The sequence below is a fragment of the Pseudopodoces humilis genome, chromosome 1, assembly GCF_049639895.1.
Source record: "Pseudopodoces humilis isolate 2021_Gansu_Grassland_sample_001 chromosome 1, ASM4963989v1, whole genome shotgun sequence".
Classification (NCBI taxonomy): Eukaryota; Metazoa; Chordata; class Aves; order Passeriformes; family Paridae; genus Pseudopodoces; species Pseudopodoces humilis.
Window position 1 is genome coordinate 115,895,830 of NC_142200.1, and position 27,418 is coordinate 115,923,247.

Genomic DNA, 27,418 nt, shown 5'->3' on the forward strand with positions numbered 1-27,418 from the left:
GGCTGTGAGCAGGGGACGGCGGCGGCAGCAGCAGGAGGAGGAGGAGTAGTGATGAGTCAACTAATAATTTAATGGGGACAGAAACAGAGAGAGGGAGAGAGAGAGGAAGGGGGGGGGGGGGAGAGCAGAGAAGAGCGAGGCAGCTCCGTCCGGGGACACACACACATACACACACACATATCCATGTAACATCCAGCAACAACCACCAAACCGGCCTAAATAACAACCATACCCAGCCAGCCAGGGGAAACGAGAATTAAAAAAAAAAAAAAATACAAAATACAAAGCCTACCATTATTATTATTTTTCAATTATTACTGGGGGTTTTTTTGCTGGCTTGGTTTTTGTTGTTGTTGGCTTTTTGCAACCTTTCTATTTTATATTTTTTACCCCTTCTTGCGAGTAACTCTTCTCGGAGTTCCTAGATTTTCTTTTTTTTTTCTTTGCAGAAGCAGAACCAGTTTTTTGTTGTTGTTTTTTTTCCTATTTTCTTTCCTTTTTTTTTTTTTTTTTTTCCTAATAGGATCGAGTTTTTTTTTAAATTTTAATTTCTCCCGGTGTTGGACTTGGAGGGAGTGAAACCTCGTCACTTTTTTGTAGTGGTGGTGGTGTGCCTTGTTGTGTGTTTCCTTCCTCCCCTCTGTTCTTTTTCGCTCTCCCCTCCTCTCTCGCTCCCTCTCTCCCCCCCTCACTCGCACAACAGCCCCCGGTAAATGAGAGGAGACAGGTCCTCTCTGCTTTTTTTTTTTTTTTTTCTTTTGCTTTTTTTTTTTTTTCTCCCCGGACCGCAAAGGCGAGATTAAAAGTGGCATTTTAGTGCCTTTTCCTGCAATTTTCTCTCCACTTTTTTTTTTTCTTTTCTTTCTTTTTTTTTTTTTTTTTTTTTTTACCCCCCTTTTATCTCCAGTAGCGATCTCTGGGGCTGAGGTTTCCGCAGAAAGTTTGGGGGCTGTTACGGTGTATATTTTTGCGGAGGGGGAGGGGAGCGGGCTCCTTCTGTGTGTGCTGCTCCTCTGGGTGCCTATTGGAGAATAATAGTGTAAGTGACAACCTAGAAGTAGACTTTCTGCTCTTCACACTGGATAGAAAAGCTGCCTTTTTTTTTTCTTTGCCTTTTTTTTTTTTTTAATAACCCCCTTTCTCACTTGATCCTTTATGCATTGGTTTTATTTTTGAAAAGATAGCTAGACTTAAATCACCCTCCACCTTAATTTAAACCTGCTACTTATTTTTTAATTATTAGTAGTAGTATTAATTCCTCGTTTTGAGCGTTACACTTGTCTGATCAATTTGATCTGCAGCTCTGTCTTCCGTAGCTCAACCTCGAAAACTGGCTCTCTTAAAAGATATTTAATCTATTTTTTTGTCCATTGCCATTTTTGCTCATGGCTACTCTGTTTCTCGCTATCTGTTTTTGCCCCTCCCCGCCTAGAGGAAAATAGCAACAAGAAAAAAAAAAAAAAAAGAAAAAAAAAAGAAAAAAATAAGAGAATATTAGGGGAAGTAGTCCTCAGGTCTGCTGCCCCCCCCCCCCCGCCCCCCTTCAGAAAGGGGGGGACCTAAAAACATCAGTCTTGAACTTCTTCCTCTTCAAGAGCTCGGGCTGCAAAGGAAACCTCCTTTGTTTTTGTTATTTATATGCTGTCAAGTTTTGAAGTGGTGAGTTTCGGGTCGGTTTTGCTAATTTCACTCAGAAAACTGCAGTGTTTCTGTTTCTAGATAAGTACTTTGCTTCTTTGTCTCTTTAAAAGGTCACAGGGAAAGCTTGGCCTGGATTGTGAGAGCCATATGGAACGGATAAGTGCGGAGCCTCTCTCAAATGTGATTATGGGTTTTTATGGGGGAGGGAGGGAAGAGGAGGGGAAAGGCATGGGGAGGGGGCTGATTCAGGAGGAGAGAAAGAAATAATATAATACCGGCAGCGTTACATCGCGACAAAAGGAGATACGGCACCGACTCTCATTCAGAAATTGCGCGGTGTGCCTGTACGTGTACGCTGGCTCCGGGAAACTGTGCCTTGAAATTGTGCTCTTCTCTCACTGTTCTGTGATGAAAACTTGTAGTTTTGAAAGATGCCTAAATGTGAAACCCGGGGAAACTCCTGGCCTGGAACCGGCAGAGATGATAGGTCTTTCCTGCCACCCTCTCCCTGGGCAGGCCATGCTCGTTGTTGCTCATCACTATTCCAAACTGAGGTTTCAGTGAACTTTAGCCTTGGGCATGGAGTTTAAATGAGTAAATTAGGTGTTTTATGTGCATGTAATTTTGCTTTGTAACATAAAGCTTTTTACAAGATGACTAAGCGGTGAAAGGATGCCGATGGGTGGGTATTCTCAGGCCAATCGAAAATGACCCATTTGGTGTTTTGGTTGCAGTCAGTGTATTAACTAAGTGGCGATCTATCACTTTTATTCACTGTACATGATGTAGTGCGATTCTGACTCATGATGACTAGATACTTTTCATAGCAAAGAACCTTCGTGCTTAGAGTACTTCCGAAGTTGCCAGAAGTGATGAGGAATTTCTTGTTTGAAGCTTTTTTGTGTGTGTTTTCTTTTACTCTTTCTCCCCCCCACACCCCTCTTTCTTTCTTTTTTTTTGTTAATCCTCTTTTTCTTGAGATAGACCAGTCTCAGAATACCAGCTCTATGGTATGTTAGCATTGTTAGAAACATCGGAAGATGTTCACAGTTTGAATCTGTAATTCTTTGCTTAGGTTACACTTAGCACAGTTTAAAAAATTCTTTTGGAAAAGTGGCTAAAATAGGCATGTTTACTGTTAATGAGACGTATGACCTAAAACAGATGGGATAAAGATGGATGGTGAACCTTAGCCTGTCACCTAACAGCATTAGGAAAAATAACGATTGTCTAAGCTTCCTCTATTTGGTTGCATTCTTGAGGTTGCTTGTAAAGGTTTGAATTAATACATTGCCTCTTTCTTCACCGTATCGGGAAAAGCAGCGTGATGTTCGTACAAGAAAAAAATAGTCTGCAAAATTATCATTGGCATATATACTAGTGACATAGAAGTGTATATATATAGAGATTCCAAGATATTTAGACTCTAATAACTTCGCTATGAAATGTGCAGAAAATGTATTGAATTACTAGGCAACTGAAAGAAAGTAGCAATTATCCGATTCACACCAGTCTTTCTAAATATGACTTACCCAGTATTAGTATTTGTACTTGCTAATGTAAATACTAGTTCAAATATTAATGTCTGTTGACCTGTCCTTAGTGATTATATTATTTTTATATATATGTGACATAATTGTTTGTGTACTTATACCTTTCCCTGTCAGGGAAAGGTAGGTAAAATACCTAACAATCACAACAGTATTGATTAGTGAAATCATAACCAGAGAGATGCCTTTGCTCTCAGCAAGATTTTTTAATATAGTTGGCAGAACAGGTTCTGTTGAGTGGCAAAAAAATCCTTAAAACTTACTCTGTTATGTTGTAGGCTTGGTAGATTTTTAGTGATTTAACTGTAATTGCTAGTCATGGACAGAGGTTTCGAAAGTTTATAAAAAGGGAAGTACAAACATGCTCATATATACCTTTTCTTAATTTGCTATTGAAATTCTGGTTTTTTGGTTTCAAATAGCTGTGTCAGCATCACCCAGGTTTTGGTTTTTTTTATATTTAAGGGCATCAAAAGTACTGTAGAAATTGTGGAGGATTTTTCCTCAGTTTTATGTCTAGTGAGAAACTATTCAGTTATTTATCTTAATTGAATAAACTACTCTGTTTAACACCTGAAGCTTAATATCTGAAAAACTGAATATTTTGAACCTTGCAAAAGTTGATAAACTCTGTATAATATTGGTTAGGAAACTCAAAAGCACCCATCTCCCGCCACTGCTTTCTGAAGTTAAATGTCAAATTCTTTCTAACTTCTATTTCTAAGGGGGAGAGGAATTTTAAATGGACAATAGTCTACTTCTCTAATAAATCTGTTGCTCCTTCAACTAAAGTTTTAACAATCTCGCTATTATTGTTCATCCATTTTATAATCAAATAGATCAAGAAATTTTTCATTAGAATCTTTCTCTCCACAACAAAAACATCCGCGATTAATAACAAACCTTTCTGTGAGATTTGTAACAATAGCTGTCTTGGAGCACACACCTTGACAATCATCATCACTTATACGAGTTTTAGATTCTCTCAGTTTTAGTAGAATATCTCCAAAGATATTTTTTTTTCAAAATTTTTTTTAAGAGGTACTCTGGTTGGCTTTTAAGAAACCATTCCACTAGATTATGATACAATCTCTCTGTAAACTGGGTTATGAGGTAATTTTTGAAGAATAAGTTTGTTTCTTTTAAAAAAGGCATTTCTTTCTAGTTAAAATAGTTATCTATTCTTTATGAGCTTATGATACATATATATCTGTCTCTGTACATGTGCAGGCTGTGTACGTATACATATGCGCACACGTGTGCAACATATATATATTTTTTTTTTTTTTTAATCATGGCAGGTGATCTTTAGAGGCGGGACTGAGTATGGATCATTTGAACGAGGCAACTCAGGGGAAAGAACATTCAGAAATGTCTAACAATGTAAGCGATCCGAAGGGTCCACCAGCCAAAATTGCGCGCTTGGAACAGAATGGGAGCCCATTAGGAAGAGGAAGACTTGGAAGTACAGGAACTAAAATGCAAGGAGTGCCTTTAAAACACTCTGGACACCTGATGAAAACTAATATTAGAAAAGGTAACACTTTTGATAATTCTGCATTAGAGAAATATGATTTATAATATTTGGGGGGGAAGCATACTTTTGCAGACTCTACTTCATTTATATTTCAGGATTAAAATTTCCATTCTAAAATACTATATATTCCCAATTCTGATATAAATCACATTTGGGAAATGTAAGGTTCATTCTTGGGTGGAGCATCTTGCTTTTCAGGGTGGAGTCTGATTTTTGTTAAGGTAAAGGCTAGCTGCTCTGATTAAAGCAAATTCTTACATCAAAATTTAAGTAATTTGATGCATTATTTCTTTGAGTAAGCGCTAGGCTAAGAAACGCAAAAATATATAAGAGTAAATACTGAACCCCCAAAAGAAACTCTCTCCTTTCCTCCTAATGATGGTCCTAAGATTGGAAGGGCAGCAGTAGCAGTTGCAAGTTGGTTTAAAGGAGAGAGTGTAAATCTTTAGGTATCACATTGGAAAAGTCATTTATGATGTCAATCTTCGCAGTTTATTTTCTTAAGTACAATTCATTATTGAACAATGAACAACTTGGGTGTCATATTTTTCAGTGGCTGGTTTGCTGTAATTAGACATTTACACAAGGAAAAGGCACATTTAGAATCATTGATGTTTGTATATGGATGTCTTTGTTTGCATTGAAAATACTTTTAAAGGACAATAATATACAAATTTTACTTATCAAAATTTCTAAGTCTTTTTGACCATTTCCTGCAGGCTTGCTAATTTAAATCAAAATATGCTGCATGTAATTTGGCATATGTCTTAAAACAGCCTCTACTTTTACTATTATAATCAGTTATGTTTATAGTCCAGATTTTTCTTGTATTTGCTAAGGCAAGTGCAAAATGCAACCAAGACTCTTAAACACACAAAGTTAGAAGGCAGAGGAATTTCATTGTGTCTGATGCATAACATTTATCGTACAATCATTTATTTTTTCCTCGGTTTGGCGAAAACAAAGAATATATTGATCCTGAAATGAACAGACACAGCAGTCCGTATTGTTAGATCTTTATCTATTAAAAATGGAAAAACAGCACTTCAGCAAATTCTTTGGCCTCTGCTCATGATTACCCTATTTATTGATTGTTTGCCAAGAATGTATGCATCTTAAGAAAGCCAGGGTAAGAGCATTAAAAATATAATTTATTACGGCTTTTCAAGCAGAGTGCATTAACATTGTACAGTGAAGCAGTGGGGCTGTATAAAAAGGACTTTCTGACGCCTGCAAACATATAAGTTCCATAAATTCCTAAATAGGAGATTTCAGCTGTCTCTGGTATTATGTGATATTTGCACAGCAAACTTTAATGCCAGGACAGTTTTAGACAAGGATTCTACAGACTTCACTGCTCCTTATGGCAGACATGCTGTTTACATAGACTCGTAAACCTTCAGCAAAAGCTCTAACACTGCCTTCAGGTTTAAATCATGCTGTATTTTTAGCAGGGAGCACTGACCAATGCTCTCCCCTTTAACACTAGAAGGTTATGAAGTTGCTGCACTTGGAGGTCTTGCCAAGTACTAGCAGGAGTGATCAGCCAGCTGAGATTGTGTTCTCCTGTATAACATTTTTCACATTAACAGAAGGACACTAGTGACAGTTTGCTAAAAGATTTAGTAGCTTGATTTGTAGTCAGATGATACCTGTGTCGCACTACCGGGATCCACCTCTGTTAGTCTATGCTGTGCCTCAAAATTTGGCCAGGAGGCTCTCCTGTGTTGTTTAAAGTACGACATTTCCCAAAATACTGCAACTGAGGAAACCATATACTTGGCAAAAAGGGTGCTGATAAGCAGCAAAGTACCTGTGTGTTGTGTCTGATTGTAGCTTAATTTGTAGGAGCTGATAAGGGGAAAAATAAATATGCTTTAGCTAGTTTTGAATGTATCTGCACTGTTTGCTAGAATGAAGCTTTGCTTACACTTTATCTTCAGGAATTACTGGTGAAACTGCTTAAGAATTTTGAGCCCTTATTCTGAGTCAGATGGTAGTAGGTGAAACATCAATTATGAGAGCCTGGAAGGGAGAAAAAAACCCCAAAATCAAACCACCACCTTTTTGCAGATGAATCGTGTGTGTCCACAGCTTATTTAAAAGCAGTGAAGTAAACACCGCTTTGCATGTACTGCTTTTGCTTTGGTCTTCTCTCCCTTTCTGGCCAGTCTCACTCAGATTACAAAAAAAAAAATAAAAAAATAAAAAAAAGCAAAAAAAACCCCCAAACCAAAAAAAAAAAATCCTTCTTTCTGCACTGCATAAATATTGGCAAGCTTTTGCTCTTGTCTTTCAGTCTTTCATGCTGAGCCTATTGGGCAAACTGGAGTGAGTTTCTGGGCTTTTCCTTGCAAGCCTAAAGGGGTTTGTTTGCCAGAGATTGGCTCTCTGGTGAGCAGATGTAGTTTAAATATACGTGCTTAAGAAATATCTTTTTTATCATGATTTCTTACTGCATGTTAGAGCACAAATCAGCAGATGTCTTACTATGCTGTCAAGAGTAAAGCTTCCTTTTAGACTGCAGCATGTCAGGTGCACCTTAGCAGGTTAGGAGGTTTCCGTAAGTCTAGAGGGCAGTGGTTATAGAGGCATTAACATTGTAGGACTAATTGGAGTTCCTGGGTGCCCTGTTAAAATAACCCTTGTCATCATTTATGCTAAAGATGATACCCCTCTGGCAGGCTGCCATAAGATAGTTCTGTACATCTCCTTTTAACCCTTCTGCTTTTGTCATTAAGAGATCCTAACCTGTGCTGCTGGAGACAGCAGAACAGGACTGGAGCTTAAAACCACGGGTCATTGTGTCATCCATGTCCATCTGGGAGGGATTTTCATAAAGTCCAGGGATCTGATTGCTGAGAGAGACTTTGTCCCTAAAACAGCTTGGGTCGCTTGTTACTTCTCTCTCTATAATCAAAAGGGATGAAAAAAATAAAATAAATTTTAAGAAAAGGCCAGAGGAAAGAAAAAAGGTTATTTGCTTAATATTCTGTGCAGTGTATGGAAGGGTTTGCCATATGATGCTACAAAACTGGAAATTAGTAATTAACTTTCAGGCATGCCAAAATAGCGTTGTGGGATGTAAAGTGCAGGAGACAACTAAAACAACAAGAACAACAAAAAATAAGCCTGAACTGCAGGTACACTTCTTAAAGCGGCACTGAAATTATGATTTGTTCCTTAAAGATGCAAGTGAAAGTAGTGCTGAAGTGCACTCAGTGAATGATGCACGAATTAGTGTTAACTTTTGCCTTGTTTCCTTGTGTACTCTTTTCAGAGTGAATATATAACACACAAGGTGATTTGTTGCTGTTATTGAAAGCAATTAAATATTTTTGGCAGGACTAAGAAAGTTTTAATGTTAACAAACAAAATTATGTGGCTGGTACTAAAATGGCTTACAGTGAAGACATCTGCAGTATGTATTTAGGTTCTCATTCTGCCTGCTACTCACAACAAATCAGGCAGGACAGAGAGAATCAACTTCTCTTCAGTCAACCTTGCTATTTCTATAGAAGGTAATTCTTTAAACCTGTATCTGATCAAGGGAGATATATTTGCATTTCTGCCTTTCAGGGAGATGTATGTTTTGTAGAACTTTCTCTTTTTTGTGGAGGGTGAGGGGAAAGGACTCGGGGAATATGTTGATCAAATATTTGTGATGATTCTTGATGCTTCCTCTGCCTGTTTGTACAGGTTTTATTTACATAACTTTGTATAGACCCACCTACTCTACTATAACTAAAGTTTAATATGTTAAATTTGATTTTTTTTAATAGGAAGTATGCTTCCAGTTTTCTGTGTAGTGGAACATTATGAAAATGCCATTGAGTATGATTCTAAGGAGGAGCATGCAGAATTTGTGTTGGTGAGGAAGGATATGCTTTTCAACCAGCTGATTGAAATGGCATTGCTATCTCTTGGATATTCTCACAGCTCTGCTGCCCAAGCAAAAGGTAAATAAGATTATGAAATTGTACAATGAATTGTGTTTGTTTGTGGGGTCTTGGGGGAGGGGCAGGACTTCTTTCAGGAATGCAATACAGGTTTTACTTCTTAAACTTCTTGCAGAGTCTGTATTTTTTTTTCCTTGATGTGTTTTTATTTAGTTAGTGCACATTTTGTTCATGGGGAATGTGGAGGTAAATTCCTTTTTTTTTCTTTTTTTTTTAAAGAAGAAAAAAGACTTCAACTGAATCATTAGTATGCTTATTGACCTTAATAATCTGCTCCACTGAGGATCCACAAGGAAGTGTAAAGCATATTTGAGCAGATGGACTGTTGAGAGTCAACTTGCATTTATGACTGAATATCCAGCTCTGTTTCTTTTATTTTGTTCCTGATGGTTTTATAGACTGCAAAGTAATTTTTTTTTGTGCTCAATTCTTGCATTTATTTATTAAGAGGAATGCTAACTATTATATCATGTCCTATTGAATTCATAGGAATTAGGAAAATATACTTCTATACATATTTAACAAATCTCTACTGTAATGTATTTGTATAATTTCATAATACAGATAAGGCCTCTCCTTGGTGGTGTGTGGGTGGGGGTTTTTGGAGGAGGGGGTATTCTTTTGTTTTGCCAGATTTAAGAGGTTAGAAACAAAGGTGGTGATCTTGTTAAAATCAGGTATTTCTTTTGCCCCTAGGAATTAGGTAAATCACTTTCTTTCAATTTTTCCTGCCCTTCTTGCCCACTCCCCGTGCCCTCTGAAAATTACAATCCTGCAGGGCTTATCCAGGTTGGGAAGTGGAATCCAGTTCCACTCTCCTATGTGACAGATGCCCCCGATGCTACAGTAGCAGACATGCTGCAAGACGTGTATCATGTGGTCACACTGAAAATCCAGTTACACAGGTAAGTCATATACCAGTTCTGGGACGTGAACTGTTACTTGCCTGCTCTTAACTGTTAATATTGCTTGTATTTAATTCCCACCCTGCTTTGTGCTCAAAGTACAAAGGCTTGCCTAAATTCCTTTTTAGTTATTCTAATTCTTCTTTAACTTACAGTATACTATTGCAGAAAACTTTTATAGCTCTGATACATAGATTTTCTTTGGATATCTCATTAAAACTATATTGCATTTTAGTCAATTAAATGATGCATTACAAGAAGGCATTTTACATAAAGTTTACTTAAGAGAAAAATATTTTTGCATATCATGAACAGTACCATCTGTGTGCATTTTGTAAAAGAATGACTTGCTCACACTTATTGTTGCTGTCTAGGTTCTTAAATTTCACAGCAACAAAAAAGAAAAAATGGTTAATATATTAATGCTTTTCATGATCAGTCGTGAGAAAGCATTACACCTTAAATTGTTTTACCAAGCGCATCAGAGCAGGAAGGTAGAAGTAACATGAAAAAATAGTCGCCACATGCAGCTGATGTATAATTCATGCATCAATACAGCAGATGTGTTGTATAAAGTAATTAACTAATCGGAACAATCAGGAGACCGAGAGCAATCTCCAGATGCATCTGCTTGATGCGCAAAATGAAATCTGTCTGTCTTAAAGGAATGTTCTGCAGCAGGATGCAATCTTGTAATAATCCCTTTTCTAATCTGTGTTTCAAATAGTTGCCCTAAACTAGAAGACTTGCCTCCTGAACAATGGTCTCACACAACAGTAAGAAATGCTCTGAAGGACTTACTGAAGGATATGAACCAGAGTTCATTGGCCAAGGAATGTCCCCTTTCGCAGGTACTTAGCATAACATGTAATAAATAATAAAGCACTATAGGCAACGCTGATGTGAGATTTGAGATTTCTACAGACTGTAGCAAGTAGTACCCGTGGAGTGGATCTGCCAAAAATGCAAATGCATTTGACCACTTCATGATCTTTATAAATATGCCTGATTCATTTTGAACATAGTCTTACGTTTCCCATGGGGAGTCGTGAAAGGTTGTTTACACCACACTAAAATCATCTCACAGCAAACTGGATTTTAACTGGTTTTTGTCTGCAGTCTTTGAACTGCTTTGATGCAACTACTTTTTTCAAGCACATGTGTTCAAGATGTTAAAAGGCTCTTTACTTACTGCTGTCAAAAGTACTATTGAATCTGAATGCTTGTTAGATAACCTACAGTAGTTTTAAATGCTAATTCATAAACTGAGACAGTCTTTGGCATGCTATATGAGAAGGGAATAAAGAATAAAGCTCTTTGGGTGATATGTTGTTGTTGCAAAGAACCAAAGGAAAATCAGTCATTTATTAGTTCTAATCAAAATATACCTAAACAAAAATGAAACCTCAATTTATGCATTGCTAAATATTGAACCGATGTGTTCCTCAAGCCCTAGTCGTATTGTTCTATTTTTGCCATTCTTTTTGTTCTTCTCTTGTCAAATTACTGCAAAAGCACGACTCATTTTTCTATGCAGTATGGTGTCCAATGATGCTATGGTGGGAACATGATATTTTTTTTACCTTTTAAATTTTAAAATGTATTTCATTATGGCGCAGCGGTGACGAATTCAGGATACAAATAAATAATGCTACTTGTGGCAGGGAGGGAAAAAGAGAAATTAAGGAAGGGAAGGTATTTTTATGGGGATTTTATTTCTCTTGTTTAGAATACTGAAGTCTTTGTCTCTGAAAGACTTTAGTTAATCTACAGGAGACTACTCTCCTCTTCTGTCTAATTTTTGTGAAGAGATTAGCAGATTTGTTTCCCATCACTTTTTTCCCCCTACAGTTAGTTTGCTTTCAGTGATGTGGCTCCAATATAGGAAGTTTTGAAGTGGAAATAATCAAAATTATCTTCACTGGTTGCAAACCATTCCAGTAATATGTCTACAATGTTATCTTTTATGTACCTACTGTAAAAGCATTTGAGCTTTTGCACTGCTGGCTTATGGAGGCTGCAGAAAATTTGGGATTTTTCTCCATTTTAATCTAATAGTGCTACTTTTTATTTGATACTGATGGAAAGCAAATAATTTCTATTAAGAGCTGGAATATCTCATTTCTATTTGGACATTGCGTTTCACAAAGGAGTTTCTGTATATATGTATATATAAAGCAGAAAAAAAGCTTTTAAAAGAAATGCTTTACTATAGAAAGTATCATGGTACTGGAGACAATTCAATAACTACATTCTTCTAAAAAAAATTCTTTCAAACTATACTGAATTTTTATGTAATAACTTTAATGGACAAAAAACCATCTTGCTTAATAGCAGCTCTTCAAGTTAATGCTTGAGATGACTAAAACTCCACACTACAGAACTCTGATTTGGGACTGTTTGTTTACTGGTTTGTATTTCTTTATTTGTAAAAGAAAATACTTAAAGCCATGAGCTTCTTTCCGTTGTTAAAAGTGTGCTTATTACTTTCGCCATCTCTTATGTTCACCAGTGCTGCCACAGTTGGGTTTCTGTTCAATTGGGAAGAATTTAAATAGCTTCTGCTTTTCTTTTTTCTTTAAAAACCAAACCCTATTAAGCTTAAAGTGCATTTATTTATTCTTAACTTTTAGAAAAACAAGCTTTTAAAGTGGTTGATCAGGAGTCCATCAGTCAGTCTAAGTCTTCCTGTTTCCCTCCGGGAGCTTGAGGGAAGATGAGTTGATCTGTGTCCTTTTCACATGAGTAAATTGATCTCAATACTTCCCATATTTGCCTTACCTCTAACTCCTTGTATATCGTTCCTATGGAAAGGGCAATGATTTAAGATTGCCAGTGTTTTATTAAAGGTATTAAAGTTTTTGAATTGCCCTGCCATGGCATGCACCTGCAGCAGAGATGAGAAGTAAGAGAAAGGCAGAGGTCAGGAGACAGCGTTTCCTTAGGGGATCCATCAAAGTTCCAGCATAGGAGATTCTTCTGAGAGCAGAAAAGGGCTCTCTCCTTCCACAGGTATAGGTAGTGCCATATGAAGTGCTTCATCATAAACGCAAACTGATGCAGTGACACCGTACCATAACTTATTAACACTGTTATGGATATAATTTATTAACCACAGCAAAATGACTCAAAGTGGAAACGAGAGTAGTTATCATTTTCTGTCACTGTCATTAGCAATACTGTTTTGTGTAGGTATAGAGACTTGCTTTAAAGTAATTAAGCCTCTGTGCTCAATGCATGGCATTTCTGAAACCCCATTTTCACTTAGAGTTTACTGTATTTTCTGAAGCAATCTTGCATTTTATATATTAAAAGATTGCTCATATTTGTTCATAGGGCAGATAACTTGAAAATATGTGAACAAAACTTTGAGAACCAGTCTATTTCAATTATAGAGTCTTGAAAACTTATCAGCATTATTTGCTAGAGTGTTTTGTTTTTTTTCTTTTTTCTTTCTTTTAAATTTATTTAGCCATTTATTTTCGTGCCCCACTAAAACTTTGGGGTGTAAAGGTATGAACTCTTTACATCTTTCTTGATAAAATACCACTGTGACTCTTGTTCTCATTAGGAGAGTTGATTACATGGTGCTTTTTGAAGCTGCTGTAATTCTCACTCTGTGATTGTGTGGCCACCCCTGAAGGTCAGTTTTATTGCTCAGCATATCATGGGGAATCCCTGTCAACATGACTTGGAGTGCTTAGGATGGACTGCAGCAAACACACACCTCTGAACTGCTGTGGAATGCAAACAGCAGTTCAGACAGTTAGCCTCAAAATTTTGGTATCAAGCAGTCACGGTAAAAGGACACTTCTAATTTTTCATGGAAAACCCAAGCCTGTTCTGAATTATGTGCTAAAGTGCATTTTTTTATGCTTTACATCAGGTTTGCAGATTTTATTGCTAGAGACTGGCAGCATGTGCAGATGCTGACTGAAAGACTTTGCATTTGATACGCACAGCTTGCTTCATTTCTGTTTCCTCTCCAGACCTCTTTTGATGGGGAAGGTAACTTGGAATTTAATCTAGGGCTCAATTTTGGGCCGTCTTGTGCATTCCATTAAATTGGTCTATCTCGCGAGTGGCCTAGATCTCATTTCCCTCCTGTTTTGGCTCTTCAGTCTCCAAAGGGTTGTAAAGAAATTGTTCTACCATCAATTCTTATTTCCAAACCCTTGCACAGAAGCTCTACTGTACTTCAGTCTGCTGGGAGGTGCTTTAAAGTGATCAGGCAGGCAGGCAGCTCTGTTGCATTTACTTATTTAATGTTAGTCCTTCAGTGTCTCGCCTTAGTCTTAGCATTTTCATACTTCACTTTCACAGTTTTGCTCTGTTTTGATTTTTAGTGCAGAAGTTTCTTATTACTTCACAGTTAATAACTGAAATACTGCAGGCTGTATTTATTCTGATATTAATAAGAGGTTTTTTCCTCTTTTGTGCCTATTGATTTACAGCATCTTGCTCTGTTTCTCTCTGTATTATATATATCTATTTATAAGTATGATATACGTAGTTCTATCAACTTTTATGAGGAAGAGAAGAGCAACATTGGGTAAGAAAAGGACAGGAAATCCTTTTGATAATTCTGGAACAAACTCACCGTGTGCTTTTGAACATTTAGATATATCCCTTATCTTGAGTTCCTGTAACCTTTTCCATGAAAAGACGATAACAAGTCACCTACCAAATGAAGAGATTGTAGAGATTAAGTAGTATCTGGACACTGCTTTAAAAATATGGCAGTGATCAAATGACATTGACTTTTCTACTGGTATTATCTTGCCTGATTTGTTTTCTACAAAAAGATATTTCAAATTATTGATATTAGTATTCACAAACAGGCACTATCAAAGCACTGCAAAAATACTTCCAAAGCAAGGTATTCTTTTTTTTGCCATATTATTATTATATTTATTATATTATTATATTATTATTATTATTACTATATTTATTATATTTGCCCCATGTATCCTGAAATGTTTAGTTATTTGGTTGGGTTTTATTTTCCCTCCCTTTTGCTTATCCTTTAGGACTGTTTGTATCTAGTCTGGCTCTCAGGGCAACCACGAGTCAGTGCGTTATATATGAGAAATTGCAGGCCTGATACATAGCAGAATCTCAACTCTCAATGGTTTTTTGTTCAATATTTTGTAGGGGACATGCAGTATTTCAAAAAAATATATCCAGAGGCTGTGATACTTGGGGACATAGTAATTTACAGACTATTTTAAAACTTTTGGAGGATATTTGTGTGTTCCCCCCTTCCCCCGCCTATAATGTCATTTACATAATTTTGCTCTTGGTGATGAAGGAATAGAATTATTTCAGTCAGAGGGATGGATATGTGCTTGCATTCCATGAAACGTATGCATACACAGTTCAAGTGCTGGTACGATACCCAAGTCTGCATAGTTTTGCACTTGTGACAAATATAACTATCCTGACTGCATTTTTAGCAAGCTGTAGTGAATGATTCTCTTAATATGACATGGGCACGGTATAGATCATATACTTTTCTTTCTGTTCAGATACCCTGCCCTGAATTTGCATGCTGTTTTGTTCAGACTTTATATGATCTGGCAGAGACAGCGGACAGAAAGCTTTCTTGGAACATCAGTGTTTCTCAGTTCACCTGATGTGAAGGCACTTGGCCATGACAGCAAATAGGCAGCTCAATAGAAATCCTCGCACATTTCCACACCACTGTTCTGATTCAAAATCCTAACCAAAAAAAGTTGTTTGCTAAAATTAAAATTTCTGTACCTATAGATAATCGAGGAATGAGCTATTAAGAGTTGCCAAAATACATACTTTTTATGAGTTGTTTTTGATTCGTGCTTTAATTAACCAAAAGGTGTTTTTTGCCCCCTCCCCTTTCAATTTTACCTGCCTAGACCTGAGATCAAGTCCTTGGATTTCTTTGTTGCTTGTAAGTCTCTTCTGTCTTCTTCCCCTCCCCCAGTAATTAATAACCTGAGTAAGGAATGCAGCTCTTTTTTCTGCCTTAGAAGTTACTGTACTTTAGATTTTAAAGATGTCATTAATTATTTCGGGGAAGTAAATCCTTGAGGGCCTGGGCTCAGCTTTTGGCAGGCAGGGCTTTTCAACCCACCCCTCAGTTGCTCAAGAGCATTCACTGTGATGTCTCTTCAAGCTGACATGGTATCTGGATTTTTAAAACATTTGCAATTAACTATTAAAATTTGTGCCTATAATTTTTAGTCATCCAGATAGAATGGGCAGTGACAAGCCTATTGCTAATGGGATGAGCAAGATGTATGTACTAGGTGTTTGGGAAGAGCTGTGTGAGGACATTCACAGGGTATACAACCTTTCAATCGATTGATCGTTTGATCATTGATTTATGTTTTTTAGTTGCATGTAAACACTCTCAGTGTTAAAGCTACACCAGTCTATCTGCAACTGTTTCATCTGTATAGCACCCTATTAAAGGTGAAAATATAGAGAGATTTTTTTCTGCCTCTTCATTAGAATTAAATACAAGAAGGGTGTAAAGTCACTTTCCAAAACCATTATGAGGCTTGAAATTATAGTGGGAGGAGGGGGAAAACATGCTTTCTTCTTCAGATAAAGGCAGTATCTGACTTCAGGGGTGTCTGTAAGGTGTCAGCATGTCCCTTGGTATCTGTGCTGTAATAAGGTCTTCTGTTTCTGCTTCTGAAAATTGGAGGAGTCCAAGAGAGGAATGGTGCTACTGTTGAGGTTTTGGGGTTTGGGGTTTTTTTTGGGTTTTTTTGGGGTTTGGTTTTGTTTTGTTTTTGTTTTGTGGGGTTTGTTGTTGTGGGGTTTTTTGGGGTTTTTTTTTTTTGTTCTTGTTGTTGCTGTATTTTTTATTTTTTTTTACACTTCTAGAGTCAGGAGTTATAAGCACCTGTACTCCACCAGGATCTCTTGTGAAAAGTACAAAATTAACGCATTTTTGGGACTGTGCATCCCACTTTGAGCACTAACCATTTTTGATTGTATCTCAGCAATTTTGAGAACTGTGTCATATGAGTGATTATCTATTTCATATGGACTTCATGTTTTAGGGAAGTTACAGAATGAAAAAGGAACACAGCACATTTTCTTCTGAAACATTTTCCACCTAAATCATGCATGTATTTTAGAACTGAGCCTTACTTGAGTTCTATTTTCACTCAGTGTTCCTGAGAATAGTATATAGAATAACTTGCATTTTAAATATTTGTAGTGATGTTCTTCTTTTTGTAGATACATATATACACATAACCATACTTTCTTTTTTTCTTCTGGGTACGTTTAGTGGGTTAAAAGGCAGTCAAGCAATGCACTTCTACAGAATTTTGCATTCATTCATATTTGTTCATGTTTCTTGCATACCTCTTAACACAGTCACAGCCAAGTACAAACCCTAATTCATTTATTTTTTACATAACTTTATTAGAGAATTAACAAACCACTTCTCCAGTGTTCTTTAAAGCAAGATTGCAAATAAATCTTTTTTTTTTTTTTTTCTTCTTCTTGGCAAATTTTTGGCTGTAGAGTACTGCAAAAGTATAAACAACATGAGAGATCCTTTAACATAACATGAGAGAGCCTTTAGTCGCTTTGCTCCCTAGCTTTGGAACTCATTGCCAATTGAAGTAAGGAAAGCTTGGCTGTTGGGACTTTTAAATCTAGACTTAAAAGTTATTTGTTCTGTTTAGCATTTTTAAAATGATTCTATTAGGAATTGTATGTGCTTCAGTTTTAATTTTAACTCATAATGATTGTAAAGCACCCTGGGATGCTTGCATGAAGGGCGCTACAGAAACCCAAGATTGTATTGTACTGTGTTGTAATGTATTGTATTATTACATGGTACTGGAGTTGGACCACGGACAATTCATATAGAAAGCATTTGAATACTTAGCTAAAGATAAGGAGTATGTGTGGGGGGGTACTGTCTTTTCTTGCTTCTTTTCCCCCTTTTCTGTCAGTTATTTTATTAAACTAAATTAACATGGCAGTTATTCCCTAAGAAATGCCAGCATAATTTACTGCTGCAAAGGGGCTCAAAATGTAAACCAGATGATAAACTAAAAATAAAAAAGTCCACATTAAGATTTAATTGCACTTCCCTTTCTATATTACGTTCTTATGTAAAATACATTACAAAACAGTACATTCTTTATCACTTCCTTCACTTTTAACTGAATTTCATTAACAATAAAGAAATACATTGTCTCTATTTTCAGTTATGTCACTTGACAGTTAATCCCTTAACTTGATGTACATGTCTTTAAGATTTTTTTTATTTTTTTATTTTTTTAATAAAGAACACGATAGCACTGACTGGAGCCAAGTATTGCACAATCATGTGATTTGCAAGTTTCCCAGCTCGCAGCTTTGCCAGTGCAGGTCAATTCACACCTGCCACACTTATGCCATTCTGGTCCTCATGTTGCTTTTCCTCAGTGATTGTCAGAGGTAGAGAGAGTTGTGCATGCGGCTCCTTCCTTCCCCCTTCCCTCCCCACTCCAAATGTGTGGTAAACCTTGTGCATTGGAAGTGTCTCCTCAGGAATTAAATGGAGTTTAATTTCTGTCCATTAGAAAGCTGCTATCCACATCTCCAATTAAGCCTTCTATTTAAAGGGCGAGGAGATACGTATGTCTACATCTTAATCACTGCTGTGACTGGTTTGCAGAGACCTTCTCTGACTGGTTCAGTTATTACTAGCAGTGGTGGGAGGCACAGGGATCAGCGTGGTTATAAAACCTACCCAAAAGCTGAGCAAATTCTGTAGGTGCTGTAGCGTCACTGTCAGCAGATTTGAAGCTGAGGTACATCTGTGTTAGGGGACGCAGGAGTGTAGGCATAAAGATGCACCAGGGGAAAATTACTTCAATTGGTAATAATTTTTGCCTGGCAGGAGCAAAAGCAAACAGGACTGCCTTGTTGAGAAGCAGTGCTCAGAGACATGCAACTCTCACCTTGTCAGACCAGACTCATTGCATGCCTTCACTATGAGCATAACTTAGAAGAAAAGAGATGAGTTTCTCAGACTGAGCAAAACTCTGAAAGCTTGTTCCCCCAACCTCACCACTTTTTTCTTTTTTAATTAGTAGTTAAGTTCTTCCTTTTTATATCCAAGAACCATGGTAGGAGAATCCTAAGGCAAGGGTGAGTTTTGTTGCTCTCTCCTTGGATGCTTCCTTAAGAGCAGCACAAATGGTATCAGATTCTGCTGGTGCCTTGAAGCAGTGATCAGAGTACAGGTTTTTCAGGACAGTAGCAACCTCAGGTGTGCCTCACTCAGAGCTCCAAAGGGAAAAGTTCTGTTCCCCAGAGGTGGGAAAGGATGAAACATTCTCCTCATATACACCTGTCTCTTTTATTTTTATTTTGTTTTTTAAGTACTCATATTTCCTACACTCAGAACTGCAGTTCTTCTATCAGCTTGCACCACAAGAGGGGAAAGTGTGCCTGGCTTTGCCACTGTTCCAAGGGATTTGATAATTTACAGTAAACTATCAGGGAGAAGGAACATTTTGTGATGATGAAAAACTGAGACACATGCAGAAGACATTGATATCAATGTCCTTTGTAGAGCCAGAGAAAAGATTTCAGCTCCATAAGTTTACCTAGGGTGTTTGTGTTTGAATCAGTATATTGGGACTTAGAATTTTAAGGATTGTGTGTGTATTTATATATTTACCTATATATGTCACAATAAAATTACACCAACATATATGTACCAGCTTGCACATCCCTGAGCTCCTAAAGGTGTGTTTCTTACTCTGCATTTCTTGTGTGCAAAGTCTAATTCAACTAATTTTTTTTTTTAAATTTATATATTTTAATGCAATGACTACTCAAGAAAAATTCAGTAAATAGAACCCTAAAGTGTACATACATATTCCTCATGGAAAGCTAGCTGGAACATTTCTCTTTTGAGATACCTTCATTGTATCTTGTATCTTTTTATGAATTCTTCAGAGCATTTATACTTTTCACAAACTCTTGCTAGTGAAAGGTCGCAACACAGAGGCAAAACCAGTACCCTGGCTAACACAGCTACTTACAATGTCAGCTTTACTATTTTATGTCACAAAAGTTAAGAACCCATACTGAATTTCATGCTATAAATTACTAAATTTCTCATGATAATTTTTTATGTTTTTCCTCAGTACAGAAAGAAGTGTGTTCATGTGCTTTTAGCAGCACATCCCTCATAGAATTTGGGTCTATATGATTAAGAATAATCAGATGTGCATGTGGTTCATAAAGAGGCATGTGACCTGAAACAGTAAAACTGAGACTTAACCATTTAAACAAAGGATAGATAAGGGATGTTACATTTGGCACTAGAGGGGTATTTAAGCAAGCAATCGGAGGCATGAGATACGCACTCACTAGGAGCACAAATCAATGAAGTTCAAAAAGCTAGTCATACATTTAAAAAAAGAAAGAAAAAAGGTACATAAAAGGTAAATTTAGAGGTTACAGAAAGGTATTACAACGGATGTGGTGAAAGATCCAGCACAAGAAGTCTTCAGATAAATAAATACTTGATGGTTTCTCTAGCTTGGCCACTGGAAATTTAGCTGAACTCAGAAATTGCTAGATGAAGTTCTAGGGTCTCATTTTATGCAGATTCCTAAATGAATGTTCAAAATGGCCTCTTTTGACTTAAAAAATCTGCAAAAATTTATGTAGCAAATGGAAAAGAGATCAAAGTAAAGGCTTATCCTTAACACCAAAAGAAATTCAGCAAGACAACTGTTAGTGCTACTGAGTCTGATGACTTCTTGTCTGGACATTGTGCCTTAGGGCTCAACTTCATGCCAGACATCTGATGCTTTGCTTAGCAGAACAGTGGAATCCGAGAAGAGACTCACTGAAAATCATGTCCTATTTCCCAGCAAGGAAATCTTCCTTAACGTGGTGGGTAATATTAAGCAAAAACTCAAATGAAAACAAACATTGTGGCTCGGTGAAGCTAGAGCAATTATCAACATCTCTATGAGGAGAATGTATATACTGCAGTTATGTAGAAAATTTTAGCATATACAAGGTTGACTTTGATGCATTAATAGGTCTAAAATGTCTTGTATTACACAAAGCACTTGCATTAGGTAAGTATTTGGAAGCACATTCATTAGGACAAGCATCCCAGATAGGAAACAAGGCAGAAGCACTCTGATCTGACTGGAACAGAGTGGTTGGAGAGCAGTCCACCAGAGAGGAATGCTGAAGGTGTCTCATCTTTTCACCAAACCAGTCTGTGAGATCTCCAAGACCCCAGCTACCTCTTGATTCCCAAATAAGAAATGCTGGATTGTATCTTGGATTACTTGGTTGGATCCTCCTCTTGGTTTGCTAGGGGAAACTAGTCCCATTCATTGGATCTGAAGAAGAGGTGACTGCAGGTGCACAGGCTTCATGCAGTACATAGCCTAGTGTAGGAACAGCAGCCGTCTGGAGAGAGTCTGAGGCTGTCACCACACAGAACTAGTAAGGAGGGATGGATCTCACCCTGGAGTACCTTAATTCTGGTTCTGTGGACTCAAAGTCCAGCCCGGGTTGGAGCATGGCTTCTGGGTTTGCCTTCATCCAGCAGAAATTCTGCCTGTACACCCCAAGATAGTGTTGTGGTGGGTACCTGTGGGGAGAGCTCCTGAAAACATGCATCCCCAGCTCAAGCTGAAAGAGAAGTTTAAAACAATCTATTCATTTCATAACAGCTCTTTTGAATGGATTCCTGGCTGAAATGGATAGCACATTTCTTACCCATGGAACTCTCAAATTTCAGAGTTCTGCTGGCAAAGGCACTTGCATAATCAAAACCTTAGGTTGTAATAACTCACCCCTCAATTTCATTTTCATTCTGTGAAGTAAACCAAGAATTAACTTACTAAATACTGTTTATTTTGCATTCTATATTTTATCCAGGTTGTTTTTAGGAAGGGTTTACCCAGGACTTTTAGTACTAAGTATCTGCAATTTACAAATAGTGTGCAGTAAAATCAGGATTCTTAAAAAGATTTGTGTTGGACATCTGACAATAGAGACAAAAATGCGTTATGTCTCCTTATCTTTTATAGGTTGAGGTTGTGACTTCATTTTCTTTCTTTTTTTTTTTTTTTTTTTTAGTCTAAGGCACTGTGCCATGAAGCTTATAAAGCAGTTATGAAGTTCTTCAAATCTGAATTAACATTTCCCACCTACCTATCTTTCTCTCTTTTAAGCTTTTAACCTTTGTAGATATAAGAGTAGTATCTTGGGAAGCAGCTTTTTATTTAAGCTTTATTTATATCCATCAGTGGGAGATGCTCAGAAAACATTGGGAGAATGCTGCTCTGTCATGCAGCAACTGGGAATTTACATTACAGAATGGTAAAAATAGTGCAAGGATCAGTTCCTTCAGATGCTGAATCCTCATTTCTGATTTTCAAAATCTTCGCATGTGTGGGTATATTTCTATCCATATATAAATATATGTGTATATATGTATATATAATTTGGGTTCTTTTAGTTTTATATCTTCCCTCATTATACCAATGTTGCTCTATGTTTACATTAATACATACATTTATAATACTTAAAGACAACATAAGACAGAAAAGGAGGAGGGGATAATTTCAGTTTTTCAAGGATAGGAGAAAGGAGGAAAGGCATACTAATGTATTGGAAAAAAGCTTGTGTTACCAGTATAAATCTGCCTTTTATTCAGTTTTAAGTTATATGACCAGCACTTGCCATGCAGATTCTTATTCCCCTGACCCTGGCAACAGTATGGAGGTCAGATAGCCATCCAAGTGCAGTGCCAAAGGCACAAACAAAAGTTTTTTTCTTCCCTGTCCATCTGTGGGTTTTTCCCTGATCCTACATGTTTATAGGGCATATGACAACAAATTCCATTGCATTATTTGCTATAGTTCAAGCTAATGGACCAAGAAATTTAACATAATTCTTCATATGCAGTTCAACTGCCCATGACTTCTTGCCTAAAAAACAGCTAGTGGCTGGTTATATTTGGTCTGCTTTTATTCAAAATGGCAGATGATATTTCTCTGCCATCTCAGAACACTAGGAATGACATTTTAACCTGGTGGGGATTTGCAGTACATGGGCTGGCATAGGCTCAGGCAGGCTGAAATCTTTTGATTTGGGGATAATCTTGTGTTATCTGGTCGGGGCTTGAATGTTCCCTTCTAGTTTGAAAAATGTTAACATGGAGCCTCCTGAGAAATAAGCACTCGTAAGAGTTCAGCTTCTGTTAGAACTGAAGCTTGCTATTTCCACGCAAACAAAAGCCACTGATAGTGGCTAGAACAGGGGAAACAAAGTTCCTCTGTCCTTTCTGAAAAGATCCCCCCCTCCATCTGCCCCAAAATCTTTAAGTTCTGTTCTGCAACTTTATCACTATTCAAACTTGGTCTAGGGACAAAGGCTCATAGCTTTTCTCTTTTATTTTTTTTTAAAAAAGGCATGTTAAGTTTGCAGCATTGGAACATGCTTCCCTGCTGGTGTCTAGGGATGTAAAGCAGAGGATTTATGGGAGACAAAACAGAATAAAGCTTTAAAAGTTTGGCTTTAAAAAATGGAGCCAGTGGTTTGACAGATTGTTCAGTAAATGTTCATTTTATAGAGAATTATAAAAAAGGTGCTTAACGCCTCTGTACCATTAATATAATACATTAAAAGGGTACTGTCAAGATTAGTGTTTCAGTTCTGAAAATTGACTGTAGGGTTTATGGGCAGCACTGTTCATACTCTGCCTGCAAGATGAGGTATCTTGTACTTACCACTTTACAAAACCATTATGTTGTTACAAGGCTTTATACTGAAAAACTTGATAAATAGTAAAACGTAAATAAAATCTCGTTTGAAAAGTGAGAGGATAGTTGCTGCCTGTCTTATAGCCAGATTTAGCAGATGCGGGTTTGAATGTAAAACAGTTGTGAAAATAGCCAGTGTCAAACTAGTGCAAAATTAAACTTGTGGGGTGTTCTGTTTTCAGTGTCTGTCATTGTTGAAGTACTCAATTTCAAAAGCATGCATTCCTTTCTACAGAAAAAAAAAATCAGATTTCTTAGTTGAAATTAATTAGCATTCAGAAACCAGATAGCATGTTTTTGGGTATTCATGAGATCTCTGTTTGAAAAAATGTTTTTAACTTGTAGAAATGTGTTGCAACACACAGATGGGAAGAAAAGAAAAAAAAATCTCTTTAGCAAGCACTGTGTGTAAAAGGAATATTACATTTTGCACGCTCCTGATTACCCTGTGTAAACAGTTTTTGACATCTGTCTTTATAGTTTTCGAGGAGAGGAAGACTTTGTTAAAAGAACCATTTTTATACAGCAGTCACCATTTCAGTCTTGCTTTACCTGTATTATGAAAGCAGATGGTCTGCATGTCTTTTGAATATTTATAACTATCAAAAACAATCTCTTGCTATTCACCCTTAGGCTTATGAGATGTCAGGACTGTTCTGGTTGAAAAAAAATCATCTTGGGTGTTTACAGAAAGGGGATTACATTAAGCTGAAATGACTATACATTTTCCAGTTTAATATTTGTCCATCAGCTGTTTAATCGTATTTAGATAATTGTGTAAATAAGTTGTTGCAGCCCTTGCCCCTTCCACTGAGCAGGCTTGAAGCTTTAAACACCAATGAATGAGTTGCAAAAAAGCTCAGATTTTTTTTTCCTAGTTAAACAACCTGGAAGGCCTAAATAAGTTTTAGTTACAGTGCTTCTTTTGAGAAAAATGTTTAATTTGCAAAGGAATCCCTGATATCTAATTCAGGCGAGTTGTTCTAGGAAGCTGCTGTGTCTGTTACTCTCTGCTAAGTCTGTTAGCATGTTATTTGCTCTGTGTAAATACTGCAGCCCAAGTACCCCTTCATGAGGCATGAAAACAACCTTATTCTGCCCATATAAAAATAATTTTAAGGTTATTTAGGGGAAGTTTTGGGACTGTGGGGGTTAAAAGCTTTTTTGACTGGAAGCTGAGCAATCACTGATAACAGATTTTGCTGTGGTTGGTTGATTTGGCAGAAAAGCATGAACAGTTTTGGTTTAGATGATTGAATTAACCTGATTAACATTGTTTTTGTTGTTTTGCAAAAAGGACAACAGTATACTTTTAGCGATGATCGAGCAACACTTCACCTGGTTGAAGAGCAGTGTTAGAGGCAATGACTCAGAAATGCCTCCCTTGAAGCACCTGCAGCGGTGGCTGCAGCAACGAGCCGGCATGAAAGGCTCGGGTCCTTCCCGTATCTTGCAGGATGCACCTTGCGTTAGATTCTGGCACAAAACAAAAGGTGTCTGATGCTACCATTTTATTGGGTTTTGTTTGATGGGCATATGAAACGATTCCTGCTTGAGATTTATGATATTTCCCCAGGGAGTTCCCCAACTTCTTTGAGAAAAAGATGGTGTCTGGTATTTAATCTCTGGTATTTAATCTTCCAGAGAAAATGGGATTTGGTTCAATCTACGCTGGGTGAACCTCAGCTGAACCTCAGAACAAATTCTACCCCTACCTTCACACAGTTGTTGGATGCCTAATTATAATTAACTTATTTGGCTAAAAAAAGAGCACTTGGGCTGCAGCAGATGGTATCATTCCAGAATAGTGGGATTTCTGTGAAGGTGGCACCATTTCAGATGAGATCTCCCGATTCTCAGAACATGACTGCAAGTGATGTGGTTGTGGGGAGGGAGATATGGGAGTGGGGAAAGAGGGAAATTTGAGATCTTGATGTCTCACAACTTACCTTCATGGATAAACTACAAGGAGATAAGATTGCATATCTGTGACGTTTTTATGTTCTCTCAATTTTCTTTGCAACATCTGAAAAATACACTTGATTATGAGTGATGCATGTGATGCATTTGAATATTCGTATGATATATTTATATTCGCCATCCTTGTATGTGGAGGGCATCTGCCTCTGTGCCTCACAGATAAGGGCGATATGTGCAGTAGTACTAGGATATGATGTGCTTCAAATACAATAATTTTTATTTTGATTATTGATAATTCAAGATATGGGGAACTCCTCAAGTGTAATGACCCAGGTAATATAAAAAGCATCACTGTGTCTTCAGTCTAGATAATGAATCTGCAGACCACTAACTCATGGGGTTAATCTTGAGTTTTAGGCCATAAGACCTTTATGTAAGTAGATTGGCATTAAAATGTACAGGAATTCTATAGCAATAGGGAATTTCTACAGCCAAGTGCATCTCTGCGCTGATGTGACTTCACGTTTGATGACAATAAATAAAGCATAGAAACAATGAAATTCAGTGTTGTCAAGATATTTTCTGAGCTAACAAGGTAATAATATTTTATCTGGCTTGTAAAATTTTGCCTTCAGTGAATTAGTAAATAAATCATTGATTCCTCCTGATGAGGATTCTTAGCGTAGGTAATATCACTTGAATGTTTGCATGAAGTGTTCTCAAAGAAAATGCAGGATAATTTTCATTTTTAAAAGTGTTTACAATGTCTGTCTTTTTTTTTTTTTAATTCTACTTTGAAGAGCAGAAGTAACATCAGAGTGTTAGCCATCAAAGCTTGAAATTCACATTGTGTCAGAGAAGCTGAAATTCTCAGCAGTGTTTCTTAAACAGACCAGTCCCCTATTTGGTTGTAAACTGCATTAAATTTATTCCTGGAGAAGCAGGGGATATGTTGCAAACTGCCATGTCATTTGTGTATCATTTTTATAAAATGACATGGAAGGGAGCACTAGGAAATCTTAGATGAACATCTTCAATAATGGGTAATTTACTAAAATTAATATATGTGTTTTCATGCTTAAGGTTAGTTGAGCGGGAGAACACATCTGAAAAAGGCAAAGTAAAATAAGAGAAACCCACCTTGAAGTCTAAATGGCATCTGCAAAATACATGAGCTGGTGTGGGATGATAGTCTCTGTCAGGTGCAGTTCCCCATTTTGCACATACAGATCTGCAGTTCCTGAAAGTAGTCTGTGCATTAATATAATTTGCCAGGTCAGATCCACAGGGCTTGTTAAATCACGCCTTATGTATCACATGCCCATGTTTAAGATAGTTTAATCTATAAAAGAGCTTAAAAGATAATTTTGTACATATTAGACATTAAGTATACTGCTGTTATACTGGAAGTTGAAATTGGATTCAGCTGAGCTTGGTTCTGGTCATTCAGGTTAGACTTGTGGTAGTCTATTAAAATTTCACTCTCCTTTTATACCACTGACAAAAGACTTCTAGCTAGTTTCAGAAATGCCAAGTTAGTTTCAAGAAGTGGCAAGAATTTCGGTGATTCGGAGAAACATTAAAATACCTGCCTGGTGAGTAGAGGATATGCACGTTTGGCATAAATAATGCTGCCTTACTCTTGCAGTTCTGAGCCTCCATGAACAGCTTGCTACTAATACCTTAGAAAATTACTATAATGAACTTCACTAAGATCAATAATGAAGGTACTTTTAGTCAGAAACTGAACTAGCCTTTTAAAGAACACTTACAGTAAAATTTACTGCATTTTTACTCCAGACTCTTCCTTCCAGTGGTTATTGTAGTTGGTGTAACAAAGGGTTGATGCTCTAAATGATTTGTAAGATAGCACAAATGTATCTATATGTTACATACTGTATAATGAAGAAATAGAATAATCAAGGCTTTGTCTTCTTGACTGTCATTGCTGTTTTGATAAACTGGACAATTCTTGTAGTTAAGCCAAAAGTAACTACTTTCCACATAGAAATTTAAAAGATAGTGAAGTTCAGTCTGTCAGAATTATATTTGCTAATTTTGTTGTTCATACATCATATAGTAAGTATAATTTTCAAGT

General features: G+C 37.0%; 1 protein-coding gene across 6 annotated transcripts in view; it reads left to right on the plus strand.

Annotated features, from left to right (window-relative positions):
- The window catches only part of SATB1 (SATB homeobox 1), a 92,054-nt gene that overhangs the window by 17,259 nt on the left and 47,377 nt on the right, over positions 1–27,418 (plus strand). For 4 of the 6 annotated variants that reach the window (XM_014248714.2, XM_088057047.1, XM_088057055.1 and 1 more), the window contains exons 2-5: positions 4,493–4,728; positions 8,511–8,687; positions 9,466–9,592; positions 10,320–10,443. In XM_014248714.2, the coding sequence (XP_014104189.2) occupies positions 4,518–4,728; positions 8,511–8,687; positions 9,466–9,592; positions 10,320–10,443 (639 nt within the window). In that variant the 5' untranslated portion in view covers positions 4,493–4,517. Of the gene's footprint in view, positions 1–1,557; positions 1,660–1,751; positions 1,822–4,492; positions 4,729–8,510; positions 8,688–9,465; positions 9,593–10,319; positions 10,444–27,418 lie in introns of those variants that run through there. The other 2 variants (XM_088057034.1, XM_005518935.3) reach the window with 2 other exon arrangements.